Source organism: Poecilia latipinna, unplaced genomic scaffold (assembly GCF_001443285.1).
Source record: "Poecilia latipinna isolate Pla-1442-1.1 unplaced genomic scaffold, P_latipinna-1.0 Scaffold590, whole genome shotgun sequence".
NCBI classification, from domain to species: Eukaryota; Metazoa; Chordata; class Actinopteri; order Cyprinodontiformes; family Poeciliidae; genus Poecilia; species Poecilia latipinna.
Genome location: NW_015113206.1, coordinates 67,952 through 83,566, shown reverse-complemented (window position 1 = coordinate 83,566; position 15,615 = coordinate 67,952). Strand labels below are relative to the sequence as shown.

General features: G+C 39.5%; 1 protein-coding gene across 1 annotated transcript in view; it reads left to right on the top strand.

The window, feature by feature from the left end:
- Positions 1 to 15,615, top strand: part of LOC106953580 (eukaryotic translation initiation factor 3 subunit H) — an 83,645-nt gene that overhangs the window by 46,663 nt on the left and 21,367 nt on the right. The window contains exons 4-5 of the mRNA XM_015042456.1: positions 4,922 to 5,021; positions 8,323 to 8,472. Coding sequence (XP_014897942.1) covers positions 4,922 to 5,021; positions 8,323 to 8,472 — 250 coding nt within the window. The remainder of the gene's footprint in view (positions 1 to 4,921; positions 5,022 to 8,322; positions 8,473 to 15,615) is intronic.

Genomic DNA, 15,615 nt, shown 5'->3' with positions numbered 1-15,615 from the left:
TTCCAAGTTGTTTTTTTTTTTTTAAGGGAAAAAAAAAAAAAAAACCGCCCCCTTTTTTAAAAAAAAAAAAAAAAAAAAAAAAAGACAGCTTTGAGTTTCACCAGCAAACTCTGTCAGGTTCTACCTTTTAAGATCATTTTCAGACCCAAGATAGATTAGAAGAATTTTTCAGCTGCAAGTCTGTGACCGGTCCTGCCAGCCGGTGGCTCTGGCAGCGGGGCACCGCAGCCTTTTCTCATTCTAAAAGAGGCCTCCCGCTAATGTCAATCAATAATGCAGCACTTAACGGATCAAAGCACCCCAAAGGAATTTACATTATCTCTGCTTAAAGTCAAAGGGGAAACAAACATCGATTGCTTTTTTTTCTTTTTTTTTTTCCTGTTCTCTTTGTCATTAGCTCACCGGTCATTTTATACCGATGAAAGAATCAATCAGCCAGCCAACCGAACCGGTGTCCGGTGCCTGTACGGGACGACAGGTTGTTAAAACCAGTTGGGTAAATACGTTGAACGAGTCGGTTTAGTATATCGACTAGTTTGACATGGACACGCACAGGGGTAATTAGAGGTTTATGTTTTGAAGGTACTTTGGCTGAGAAACTGATTGGCTTTTAAGGAAATGATCATTTTCTCTAAATATCAAGCAGAATTGGAGATTGTGCTTCACCGACTGCAGATGGATCTAAAGCCGCTTGACTTTGACCGGTTCTGACCGGTTTCGTCTCCATTAGCAGACCCTGTGCGCTTCTTCCTCATTTTTCAGAACCACGTCAGGGGCGGTACAAAATATTGCATTTATTCTTTGTTTGGGTTTTCGTGTCCAGTAAAGTTCAAGCGTGGATATTGGTGTACACCTTTTATCCAAATACAAACTTGCAACAAAATGGAAATAAAATGCCACAGCATAGATAGATCTGTACAGAGTAGAAACTAATCAGTTGATCTGAATCATTTCCATCATGATTTCATCAGCAAAAATTTCCATAAGACAAAATTAATCTGCACCTTGTAAGTTTCTCCTAAACTGTTAAATGAACTTGGCTTCAAAATCCTCTCAGCAGGACAGTTGCCCTGTTTATAGTGCATCTTTTTTTAGATAACATTTTTCCTTCAACTCAACTTTACATTGAGTCAAGTGGCAATGGCACATTTCTAATAATTTTTTTTTCTTAGCAATTTAATATTGTATATTAATTTTCTGTGAAACAGAATTTTTGGTTTTCAGTAGCTGCAAACTATAAACAATAAAATTGTATCAATATAAATGGTTAAATATTACACTGTTTATTGAATCATATGTTTCATCATTTGATCAGAATAACTGAAATAAAGAACATTTTCAATTATAAACTTAGATTCTACATTAAATCAGGATCGATCTTAAAATTAGATTGGGAAGACATAAAATGCTTTTGAGATGCTCTTATTTGATTATTTGGGGGAGCAGTGAACAACAGCTCTCCACCTAATTTGTGTTATTTGAAAGCAACGGGCGTTTTCCTTCAGACCTTATTCTGCGCTCTTGGTTGTCTTGATCCGAGTCTCTTTTTTTTTGACATTTGCAGATCAAACATAAGTACATTCTGTTTTTCTTGCATACTGACCAACGGGACTAATGCATAAAATTATCTGTGCGTCACACGGAAGAAGCAGGTCTTTGTTCTCAGAAATAGATCAAGGCTTTGTGTCTGAATTCAAGAGGCTCTTTAGAGTTCAATCAGGATCACTCAGTGTTTTAATTCAGCCAGCACACTTCCTGTGGATTTAATGGAGCAATCCTCGTGTTGGCCTTCTCTGCTCTCACCGGGGAACAACTGAGACCTGCTGTCAACCGTCAGTCTTTATTTCGACTGGCGAATCTGTAGGCAAATAGCTCGTCAAGGCTGACGTTTTGGGAAAGTGAATAAATTACACAAAAACTTCAGGTGAATTGTAGCCTGCTCACTCTCAGTTGGTTGAATCTCAGTTATTGCACCTGCTGCATAAAGAGAAAAAAACTGATAGCTTGCATCTAGTTTTTATGAATTGCCTGGATAATTATTGTAAGAATTTTGTTGTACTGTGTAATGTTTAAAATCATTTGTGGGATTTTGTACCTGTGAAATGTTTCAAACCATCTTAGATTTCTTTCTATTACATTTCCAAGCAGAAAGACTTGATTGTAACAGTTTAATATTTTCTCCATCAATAGTTTTTCAAGTTTTCTGAAGGTCCTCTGACTATTATTATTTTTTTTTTTCCGTTTTCATTTTCTTGAATCTTGGTGACTATTTTTTCCTCATTTCCAGTCTTCTCCTTCAGAGGTTTCGAAGAGCTTATGGATGCCGTATTGCTTTTAAATAAAATTTGTGGAAACGGGACGTGTGGAGGGAGGTAAAAACAGTCTTCATACCTTAAAGACTGCATATATCAGTCATTTTGTGAGTCATGCGCCATATAAGTCGGGGAAGATCCAGACACAACAACTCTGAGGTGCAGCATCCATCTTTTGCTAATAGCTCTTTGGCATTCATATTCACAGATGAGTAAATTAGATTAACACACTAGATTAACCGGATTGGCTTCACAGAAGTTACATTTTGTCACGCTACAACCACAAACTCTTTTTGACTATTTTTTGAGCTTGACTAACATAACATGCACCACTTTGATTGGGCGATTTTAAAACCTGAATCTGTTTTCATCTGAATTATTTTATTGCTTTTTTACCCTTTTTTCTTGAAGAAACGTATATCTAGGTCCTCAAGCATGACCCATCCACTGCCATAAGTTAATGTGGAGTTGGTCATGTTTAGATGACCAGTGAAGGCTATTCACTGTGTTGGATTTTATTTAGAGAGTATTTAAGAAAAAAGGGGCTGAATATTAATGCATGCCACATTTTTTTAGATTTTTTTTTTGTTGTTTAAAAAACTAAACCCAAGCATCAACTTCCTTCTAACTTTGTAGAATTGTGCACATCTTTATGTGTTCTCATTTTCTGAAAAACCTAATAACATCCACTGAAGCTGGTGATTTGTAACGAGGCAAAATATGAAAATGTTCAAGGAGTATGACATCTTTAGCAAGCCACCGTATTCTTCCACGAACACGCTACGATACAAAGTCTGAGTGGAGCTTAAAGTCTGTTTTTTCTGAAGAACACTTTAGAGATGAGTGACGGCTCGAGACTTCTCTTTCGTACTTTGTCACGGGGACGTTAGCAGCATTTCGAAACGAGTCTTCAATGAACCACTTTTACTGTCAGCAGGAACACAATGCTTTCTGTGTTGGAGCTATTATAATGTCTGGCTGATGGTGTTGGGGACGGAGGGCAGATACAAACCTTTGTGTTTCATTAACGGAAACAAATCCTGATTATTATTGTCATGTCATTACGTTCCATTTGCAGATCCAGTAGTTGAACTTGTTTAATGGCCAGGAAGTTAGAAAGCAAGCCTGTGAAACTTCATCATTAAGCTTTTAGTTAAAGGGCATCTACAGAACATGGCTGCATCCTTGAAAATTCACTATATAGCGAATCATTAGCTGACATATTCCAACAATCTTAGATATATTAAATGAGCTGTATGTTCGCACTTTGTTTTAACATCTAATTATGACTGGACTACAGGCAGGAAATTAAATGCATATCAGTTTGAGATTCTGACCGTATCAAAGTTAAAATAAAATGCATATATATCATGGTAGCACAGTATCATTACACTTTCCCCAAAAACTTTACAACAGAAATATGTTTTAACTGATTTTATCTGAAGGTAATCTGTGCAAAAAAAAAAAAAAAAGAAAGAAAACAGTGGGGTCAATGGATGCTGAGGCACTTAGTTCAAAGATCAACAACTTCCTGCAAAATCAATAGATACAGACTTTTGAACTTCATGTGGCTTTCAGATTAGCTCACGAGCAATGGATACAGAAGTTCTTAGATTTGGCTTCCATGATTGAGCAGCTGTATCTAAGTCTTACGCCACCAAGAGCATCGCAAAATAAGGATGTTTGATATCAAGAAAATATATAGTTAAGCTGGACACTTAGTCATTTCCACTGTCCAGATCTATTTTCAATAAGCACAGAGAGAACATGTGACACTTGAAATAGACTCTGTGCTGCATTTTATCTAAGCAGTCCTTTGCTGTTGTGATATTGCTAACACTGATAGCTTTCTGATGCAAAACATTTTGATACTGGGGATAAAACATATCACCAAGTGGACTCTAGACCAATCCAGACATGTTCTCTGGAGAATTGAAACCTTTCTCTCTGTGTGGCAACCCAAACTGGGTTTGACAGCTGCTAAGCGACCTGAAGTTTCCTGACAGATTAGTGTCAACTGTGAAGTTTGGTGTAGAGGGGATTATGACGTGGAGCTGTCTTTCAGGAGTTGGGACTGGTCCCTCAGCTCCAATGAGAGGAACTCTGTGATATTGTAAATGAAGACATTTTTAAAAATGTGAAACTCTTGATTCTGTGAGACGGCATCCCTGGATGGAAACGATGGAGAACAAAGCACAGTCATCAACCCTTTGTCACCCTCAAAACGCTTACAAGTTAGTCAATGGGTCCATGAGGACACTGTGTGTCCCCAAGGCTAAAGAACTGGGATGCACAGTTGGGAACACAACCGATACATGATGATATTGTCTTTTATCGATCAGCTTTTTAACGATCAGCGATTGGCCAGAAAATTGCATTCGGTGCAGCAATAAGCTTGGTTGGCTGTCTGACATGTCTGATAAGAGTTCAACCAGTAGGCATCGGAGACATTTTGCTAGACTGATGTGCAAATCTCATCGTGTATGTCTGTTGTAAGCTGGCTCACTTACAGCTTGAACGTAAAACAATGAAATTAAAAGTTGGCTCATTTACTTTATTAATTATACATGATTCTGTTTAAGAACTTTTTCCCCGCTCTCTGATCGTAGACCCTATAAAAACAGCCCAAGGCTCCCTATCCCTGAAAGCCTACAGACTCACCCCGAAGCTCATGGAGATCTGCAAGGAGAAGGACTTCACCACTGAAGGGTAAGTGACATCACAGAGCAACGCACTTGTCTATCCTTTGTCTCCATTTGTGTATCCACTCATGGACAAACATTACTTACCGAGATGTAGAATTAAAACCGTAGCTTTTTCGCCCCTTCTTGATTCTGTTTATTCAGCGGATGCAAATGCAGCAACGCGCGTCCACGGGGGAGTCATTTACTGGCAGTTGGAGATGGATGCTGATGAAGATGATGATGATTTATCAGCTCGCCCTTGCCCGTCGAACAAATGTTCCATGTTTACGCTTTTTCTGACCTCAAGGCTTATCGTAATTGCTTTTAAATTGCGGCTAAAAATGAACGTAATGAGGGGACTGTTTTCCTTGTGGTTCGGAGCAGTCCGAGTGCAGCCGGCCTCACATAGTACACAAACACGCACGTGAGGACGCGGCACACATGTTCAGATAAGTGCAAGCGTTATCTGTCCAATAATAAAACCCCGGAGGCGCTAGGTGACGGACTGTTCAGAACCTTCCGATTTGCATTCTGACTCCTACAAAGTGTATTTACAGACAGAGGGACTTTTTAATAGCACTGTTTTATTGCTCTTTGCTATTTCTGTTATTTTTATTTCTCTATATTTTTGTCTTTGTTGCCCCCCAGTCTTTTCCTGAGCCAGCGTTTGGCCACGAGTCGAGAGCCTACTCCTTTCTGCAGCTTTTCATTAGTTCCTATGATTTGCTGTAGCTACAATCAGTGCTTTTAACAAGCATATGATTGGAATATGATGGTTAAGAATGATATCGATGCAAATTTACAGGATTTTCTCAGGTTTTTTACTGTCAAAATGAACAAGTAATGCAACAAAATCTGCGATTGTTGGGGTTGGCCTTTTGTGTCATTTATTAAATTCTTGTGATAAATTTGTTAAAAGATTTTTAATTTATTGCATATGATTAAATGCAGTGTGTGCAACTTAGTGGTTCAATTCACAATTCTTTGTGATTGGTGTCTTAAAGAAGTGTATTATAAATGGGAATGATTTTCTAGAGCAGTATTTGTGTTTGTGGAGCTGTAGATGTTGTGCCTTTGAGTCACAGCCATACAGTTACCTAAAAATTACCTAAATATTGTAATGAAACTTCAAGTCCAACTTGTCCACCCCTAGTGATTTTCAACTTTTTTGTCCTACAAATGTGTCAAACTTCAAATGTCGTTTCCCCAATATCAGCTTCAGTCAGCGTAATCCCCAGCCCCTCCATCTTTCTCATCTATATTTGAGGTTATATATGCTCGCAAATCTTGTTCATGCTTTTAAAATGGAAAAACATCAGAGAGATAAGAGTTGAGTGGCCTGATCCCTTTGAACCTCCCTCCAGCTCCACTGGGCTGTGCAGGCAGTGGTCAATAGTGTCCACTTCAGCACACAATCTACAGCATCAAATTAGTCCGCCCGTGTAGGGAACCTTTGACTTTATCCAGTGGGGCCCAACGTACAAGAGAGCTTGACATTAAGTGTGCCAGTGTCCAGTATGGTTCAGTAATTTGTCCTGCCTATGGTACGGTGCACGCTGCAGACATTTGGAAAGGTCACAGTATGCAGCAAATACTTTAAAGTACTCCAGATTGATAATTGTGCCAAATTCCTAAGCAGTATTTATGTAACTATGGATTTTTCCTACAGACTCTTATAATTTATTCCGAGACGAGTTGTCCTCCGTTCTAAGCTTCAGACAGAAACCCACTTTTGTGCGTCAGCGTCTCTCCTTATGTTTGCCTGAGGTGATGCTCTACTTAGAATATAAAAGACTTTTAATCAATATAATATCTTAAAAGATCCCATTATTCTTTTCTTCCCCATTTATGGCACAGACATGCTGGTCTGTGGTACAGTAAACAAGGCAGAATAATGCAGTTATGTGTATTGATCCTAGAGCAAGGATCTACCAAGCCAATCTTTGACATTTGTTTGCAGCATGTGCGCTTTGCACGAGTAGCGCGGTGGACTATAGCAGACTGGAAAACTTTAGATTGTTTCCAGGTTTGGATGAATATTGGACAAGAAGACAGAGCAGTTTCCAGTCTGTCCTTGCATCCATTTGTCCACCATACATCCAAGTGTTTTTCCACAATCCATGTGTCTTCCTATGTGTCCATCCGTCCTTCCTTTTCTCAAAAGTGTGTCCAACTGTCTGTCTTTCCAGCAATTCTTCAGTCCATTCATTTATCTGTAAATATACCCACTATTTCTTACGCATCCATCCATTGAAATGTCCTTTTCTTCTCCATCCTTTTTCTATCATTTATCCATCCATGGACAAATACGAGTATTTCTCTGTCTAGTTTTCTGTCTGTTCTGTAGCCGGCCATGCATCCATCCTCCTGTCTGTCCGTCTGTCCATTTGTTCACCATGATCTCCTTGGTTCATTCTCAAGACTCCATTTGTCTCTGTCTTTCCCTCCATTCATCAATCTATTTGGTTGTTCATCATCCATCCATCGGTTCATTTGGCCATTATTTCTTATGCATTCATCCTTTCAGCCATCCATCTGATTATCTGTCTGTCATCCTGCCAGCCATCCCTCCATCTAGTCATCTGTCCATTATCCATCTGTCCATCCATTCGTTTGTCCATTATTCCCCCGACCACTCACTTCTGGAATCCTCCATCCCTGAGCCTGGAGGCACATGTGATCTTCTCTGAAAACGTGTTGAAACTCTGTTTATTAGCTGCACATGAGATATTAACCAAACTTAAACCAAAGTCATTTCATTTAGTGTCACCAGGAGATTGGGGCGGGGGTGTGGGGGGGGCTTTCAAGGGCATGTGCTGTTAAGCAACTTAATCAAAATGCAGCGTGCCTAAGATTTGTTTTTATTTTCCCTTTTCTTTTAGTGATGAGATATAATTCTCAGGTGGGGAGTAACATTGCAAAACATTACCTTTTCAACAGTAAAAGGCAGATTTTGGGAATTGAATGCAAATGTACTTCGATAGAAAAACAGCTCTGTTTAAAGGTTAATGTGGCTGGTTGTTATGGAAGCCATCCCCTTTAAAACAACCTCATGTCCTTTTATACATTTTTAACTCGGTTGACAGACGGTGTGCTTGTTCTTACCGGAACTGTTAGTGGATACCTTATATAGATTGCTTAATGGTTAATCTGCTTGGTTAAGGGCACATATTTCTGTCAGTGATATGATTCTACCCACTAATTTTTTTTCCTGTTTTTCATCTGAGTGGAAATGCAGACTAACTGCCTGAATCTTAACCGCAGTTCATTGAATGTGAGCCAACTATAACATGTGGTTTTATCATCTTCACGTTCTGTTCCTCCAGCTTGAAGAAGGCCAGCGTCGGCTTTGAAAATATGTTCGAGGAGGTGCCCATAGTCATCAAAAACTCCCACCTCATCAACGTGTTGCTGTGGGAGCTGGAGGACAAGTCCACCGTCTCCGACAAGCACGAACTGCTCAACCTCTCCAGCAGGTCAGACATAAGCCCACGGTAACATTTAACACAAAGACTCGGGGTCGACAACTTTCGCCAGGATTTGTTTCTAGCAGGTTTTAAATCCTCCAGAGGTAAATTACCTGCAACATGTCTCTGCAACCTCAACTGGAGGGGGAAATAGTGAGTTTATTAGCTTGTTTCTTTTAACCATCTTGGTTGCCAGGAGTTTTTGATTGTGATATTAATTTGTAATTTTAGGGCTTCAAACACTTAAAAAAACTAAATTCTACCGAGGTAAACTTATCAGTAACATATATGAGCTTGTTTTAAGTCAATATTTCTTGAATATTTCACTTATAGTAAGACATTTTTCCTATAAGTGGAATAATCTGCCAGTGGAAGTAGTCCTTTTTATGTGTTTACTTAAAACAAGCTCGTATTTCTTGATGAAAAAACACTAAGTTAGTTTCAAGTGTAATGAGATATTTAAAGACTAGGCCAAAAACACTTGGTAAGACTTCGTTTTTACAGCGAGCATATTCAAACTCACTTCTAATGACCTTGTATGACATAGATTCAACTCTCAACCAATCAAATTCTTGTTTCCTTTTTCCAACATTTCAAACAATGCCTCAGTGTTTCATAAACCTTTCCAAAACACTACCCAACTAAAAGAAATCTGGTTGAAAGAAAGAGCATAATCCCCAAATGGCCCTACACTGAGCACACTGTCACTTTCATTAGATCCATTTGCACATAAATACCACCATAATGGGGGGTACTTCTGTTCCGAAGAAAGCAGGAATTTCTTAAAAGCATTGTTCAAGCATTAAAACTACATCACTGTATCTCTTTGAAGGCCCTAAGACGCTTTTGCTGACATGGCCTGCAGCCACTTCTAAATTAAAATTGATTTGACATTAGGGAATTGTCGTCAGAACACAACAGTGTTCTGAAAGCCATTAGAATGGAACGCAGACCCTGGAGAACCGCGGCGAGAGCCACTAAAAGACTGTCTGGAGTCTCCAGAAAGCATCCATTTTTCTTTTTTAATATCGTCTCGAATAAGTGGTGAGGGAACGCGTCCAACTCCAGCTTTGTGCAGTAGCAGTCGTTTCCTGAAATATATTTGATCAGTGCAGTTGGCCGGTTCTGCGTCGGCTTTATGAAGTGATAACTTTATTATAATAAAGTAAATTCACACCGCGACATGTTTGGTTCATTTCTGCGTCGCTTATTAGCCAAGGAACTGACCATTAGAGAGCTGCCATGTCTGGGTCAAACTGAGATCGTTTTCTATAGTTTAATATGCAGGTGACGGTATCCATGAGGACAAGGTCACATTCTGTGCATCCGCCGTCTCATATAAACAACGCCATACTGCAAAACAAAGTTTATTCTCCGCGTTAATGAAGGAATGTGACACCTACTGCTCTGCCGTGGCTGTTTTCATGTGGTTTTAATAGTTTTAGAGGATAATGAAGTTCCGTGGCACACGGCCGGAAAATGTGAATGGGATAAATAATTTCTTCCTTTTAGTTTTATGGCGGTGTTTGTTGACAATGATAATAATAATAAAAAAGTTATTTGTCCTGCCTCGACATAAACCTTATTTTTAAATGATTATGCAGAATATCTTCATGTGGCAGCAGAATTTTAGGCACTTAAAATTTCCTAATCATCCATCACTGAAGAACCATTTCAACACCCATCACAGTTATTGGCACCCCTAGTGAAACCATTTAAAAAGAATTATAATCTAATACAATTTTTTTTTTGCAGTATCACAATCACAAAAAATATTTAATTTGAGTACATTTAGTGGTTAAAAAGTCTATTGTTTTACCAGAATCATCAATTCCACTCTTATTGGAAGCCTTAGAAATCATTAAGAGCTCACCTCGTCCTAGATGCGAATCTGTGTGTCTTCAAGGTATGTTAACAGAAAGTAGTTCTGAAGTTGATCTGTTGTTTTTCATAAAATAAAAATGTCTTGTTAGCAGAGAATATCTGGTTCACATAAGGACTGCATCTGATCATCTGTAGTTCACAATCAGAAATACTTGCATTTTGGGATTTGGGAAACCTTTAGTCTGTTTTCAGATTTTTATAAATAAGCTTTAAAAAAAAAAAGCAATTTTGTTTGATTTGGTTAATGTGGAGGGGTTGGTTGAACTTTTGACCTTTGAACTTTAATTAATATCGTGGAAACAAAAGCAGCTCAAACACACATTTTGAGAGCACAAACCAACACAAATGTAGCTCAGTTGATTGACACCAGATTTGTTTGATTTCACAAATGGGTTGACCTTCTATGACCTCCAGAAACTTAGTTTTTTTTTGTTTTTGTTTTTTCTAATGATAGCAGCACAAACAAAGCATTTTTCTGCACAAATGTCTTATACTAAGTTTATTAGATTTGAGGAAGGTCAGAAGGTCAACTTCGCTCAGGTCGTACCGTGCTGTCGGTATCGTCTGGCTGACCTTGATACTAAAATTTTGTCACATTAAAACTGTCCCCCGCTAATTTATTCAGATATGTGTTCAGAAACGGAACGAGCCATCAGACTTTCTCATATCAGTAATGAGCGCCATAGGAGCAAAGATCCACCCCTCGAATCTGCTCACAGGCCCACTCTTTAAGTCTCACATTTACATCTCAGAGGAGCTCTGCATCAGTCTCGGGAGAATTTATCAGCAATCACTTATGGAGATAAACTGCTGCAAGTGGAGCAACAGCTGTGAAGCTGCTAATCAAAAAGCTTCCCAGGGGCAGGTGTGAGAAATTAGCACAATAACGACTGGAAGTGCTGATTTATACACTGTTTTGCTCCCATAGCGCACTGCACTTACCCGTACATTACCCAGAATCACCGCAGGAATCGCTATTCTTCTCCGAGTCTTTCTGAGCATCCGAGAGTCGTGTGAACACAGCCTTTTTTTTCTTCTTCTTCTCAGAATGCACGGCCAGCATATCCTAAACACAGATACGATCATTTGTTAAAGTTGTCAGGTAGACTCACTTATCTTGCATGTTATTTACTTTCGAAGATGACTGCTCTGAAGTCGAAGCACAGCTTTTTGATATCACCCCAAAAGGAGGCGGGGGGAGCGGCGGAGAAGGAGGCCTCCCCATAGGCTTTCTGACATGATTGCCGATGGGATGCCTTTCGAGATGAAATTGTTTCCTGAAGTTGTCAGATTGCTGTGCAGCTCTGTTCTGGTTTGGGATTGTAATGTCCATCTCTCTACGTCGTCGGCTGACAGCTCCACCCTTTTCTATTCATTTCCACTCCTTCAGAAAAAAAAAAAATAAATAAATAAATAAAAAAAGAACCCAGAAACGATAATGGGTTTTATTTAATGTTTTTCCTTTTGTCTCATTTCCCAATCTCCTGGCCCATTCATCAATGTCATCTGTGTATAAGGCTGACTGAGTGCAGTTTCACTTCAGCAAGCAGGGTTGTTCTTACCACAGATGATGATGTTGATCGCGGTGATTGATTGCACGAATGCAAATTCATCTACGTAGCCAAAACATCTTGGAAACGACTCCATGTTTGCAATGTCGCAGACTGGAGTGCGTTTGTTAAGCTTCGACATCACTCCCTGCTCAATCATCAGATGCTTGGTAGTTCATTTAAAAAAAAAAAAAAAATGCTTTTAGCGTTTTTACTTTTTCTGTCTATTTAAGCAGCTGGCTTGGTCCATTACCACTTGTCTGTGTGATCGACCTGAGTTGAAACGTATGTAAATAGAAATGCATTAAACAGTGCGGGCACCACAGGGCAAATTTTCCAATCATGAGAGCAGCTAAGCAAGTAGAATACAAAATGTTCTCCAAAAGGCTGGTTGTCTTCAATTTTTAAATGGCGTTACTTTTGTATTTGCATCTTTTATGGCCTCCGCAAGCCTAAAATGCAAAAGCACTTGCAGGAAAGGATTGAACGCCCTTCAGGTCGGCAGCTGTCTTTGGCCTGTAAATGCTTTGTTGCCAACTGAGAGTCTTATCGGTTCATTTTCTGCAGATTTTTCTCCGATTGTTTCTGCAAGGAGGCATCTGGGCCGTTGTGGTAATTTAAACTTTTCTTTGGGATCATTATTCTTCCCTGCTCTTTTTTTTATCGTCAGCAGTTTTTTTTTTTTTTTTTTCCTTTTACAGATGGTGTGATGTTTTCTTTTATTGGCTTGATTCTACTCCACTATGAGTAAAATATGCCCCGGGCTGCAGCACAAGCCCGAAGCATGATCGATCCACCCGCTGGCTTTGGAACTGGATATACCGCTTGTCTTAAAATCAAATTTGGCACAGATTTTTATCTCTACACTTACTTTTCTCGCTGTATCTAAAAAAGTTTTATTTTACATTAAATTGAGGGGTTTTATTTTCTAATTTATGGCCCAATCTTCCCTTGTAGCGGGGCGTAAAGCATTTATAGGCTATAAAAATCTTCGCAGTTGGACCACGTTAAATAAACAGGTTTCCTCTGTCAGCTGCTAAATGACTATAATTAAAAATAAAATGTAGCAAAGTAGCAGGTCCTTATTTGCAACTGAATGGACTAGATAGCGGTTTATCAGGTACTTTTATGGTAATTCTGTCCATGGATCTAAACCTGTGTGGTTTACGTTTTGCCTCTTCTGTTCACATTTGTTTCTGTGAGATGTCAAACAAAAGGCAAATACATGCAGATTCTATTCAGAGCTCAGCATTATTCCAAGGATGTGTTGGACACAGATAAGCTGCTAACATTGATCTTTTTCGACATGCCCAATTGCGTTCGATGGTCATTTCATTTTAAACGTAGTTCCACTTAAAGCTGCAACGACTGCATCTTCGCAAGCGGCAAAATGCTTGCAATCGAGACGAGTTCTCTTCTGTTTAACCAAAAAATAGTCTATCCTGGATGAAACTTGGCAACGGTTGAGTTACATCAGTTGGTGGTACAAGTAGCCTTGTCTGCACTTTGCAGTCTCTCAAAGGTAGTCCATAAAAGCTTTATGAAGTGTGTCTTGACCTTTTCCCAGTCACAGTTTGGGAATTTGGAAAACACTCTTCCCGGAGTGGCTGACGGTCTGACTCACATGTGGAGTATTGTTATCCAGCAACAGCTCGCCTCCCACTGGATTTCATTACAGGACGTTTTCCTTTGGGGAGATCTCAGCAGAGCTTCTTGCCATTAAGCTGTCGAGTCGCTTAAAATAGGAGCGAGAGCCCGACTGCAACCGATCCAAACGGTGTTTACAATGTTTGCTTTAATTTTGTCCCAATGCATCTTCGGAGAAGCCATAATGATGGTACTCTATTTACGTCTGACGTTTAGTGTAAAGGTTTTTGTTTCTGTCAATGTCACGTGGCTCAACTCTGGAAAACTGTAGAGCAACTTTACTAAAGTTGCTTTACATCGAGAGAGTAAAGCAGAGTCCTAAGCAGTTTTCTTACTTAGATGATAAGTTATTTTGTTCTGGCCTTTAGCTAGTCCAATAAAAACTGCTAAAAAGAAAGTTTTCTGCTTCCGTCATTCCTGACCTTGACCCTAACTGCGCCTATTGACTTTAATGTCCTGTTGCTGGGGGTTAGGCTCATGTTGGTATGGGATTTACACAGTTTAACGTTTTGTTAAAGTGCCTTGGTTTTATTGGACGAAGGTATTTCCACTAAAGCTGTAAAAAGCCTGACTTGGTAAAAGAAACAGTAACTTGTACTGCTGCAAACACATTTGAACATGGAGTGTAAAGGGCAGCCAGCTATCTTACCAGCTGACTTTATCACCCGGCCCAGTTTCTTCCTCTCAGCCTCAGTGCAGCCAGCATATCAGAGAGCGATACCATACACCAGCACACTTTCAACGGTGGAGCAATTGAAGGTCACCAGCAGCATCCCCTCCAGTCTTTTCCATCTGAGGACTCTCAAGAAGTGGAATTGCTGCTGGGCCTTCCTCGTCCTTCTTTCCTGTCTGCTGCCCAGGAAAGATCTTCAGACATAGGAGTCCTCAGGAATAAATGTGGGAACTCTCCACACACACACACACACACACACACACACACACACACACACACACACACACTTTATTTTTATGTTTGAGGATGGGATCTTTTTTTTCCCCTCCTAAAATCCTTGACCCCCTTCATGACCTTCTTTATATTCAGAGCCAAATTATTCCTTAGTTTCCACTTAAGCATTTGCATTGTGCCGATCATTAAAGGTTTTTGCTGCTCTGCTCTTATCTTTCACTCAAGCTTAATAAGCTGATATTAGCTTGTTAATTAGTCAGGCTATCTGCTCAGGTGCAGCCCGCAAGCAGCTGCTTAGTGGACATGGCTGAGCAACTTTAGTTTCACTTAGCAGTGATAGTTGGCCCCACGTTAGTTTCTGCTCCATGACTATCCTGCTTTATTGTAGCTAGAAATATTTCTAAATACAGCAGACCTCCAGTATTTGCTGGGTGAATAGCTGAGATCCATGAATACTTGAGTCCCTCTTGAAAACACAACTGCCCATTTTAATACTGGAAACACCAAATTTGCCTTAACATGCATTGTTACGCTCACTAGAAAACTGCTACCACAGAGGCTGACAAAGATTATCCGTCTTATAGTGTAAAAACACAGCAACAGTTTTAGCAAATATGTAGCAAATATATTTCTTAAAAAGTTACTTACTGCAGCTTTAACAAGACATGTGAAGGTCAAATAATTTTTGTTCTGTTTTTCCTCCCTGAAGTCATCCAAGATATATTATACTCCATTCCATTTTATCTGTAGACATGTCCAAGCCCTTGCATGACACAGTTGCTCTCTCTATCAGGCAGCCCTGACGATGTGTATCCAGTAAGAGAAAGGGGCCAAGCGCCGAGACAAGCCAGAGAAATGGGGTCACAGAGGAGGTGGTGATGGAGATGTTGCTGTGAATTGAATACAATGGGGGGGGTAAATGACCCTTGACAGACGAACTTGTGGAATTGTAATGTAGTTTCAGAGGAGATATTTTGAACAAAAGCTTCTCGTAGTTCTTCCTCTTCAACTTGTCACTTTTTTTGCAATAAAAAAAATTTGGTTGGATTTAAACATAAAATGAACTGAAGGGTTTGCACAAGGTTTTCAAATTTGGACCAACTTCAATGTAAATCTTTTTTTTTTTTTTTAATCTTAGCTTTACTCAGCTGTTTTATAGAGGGG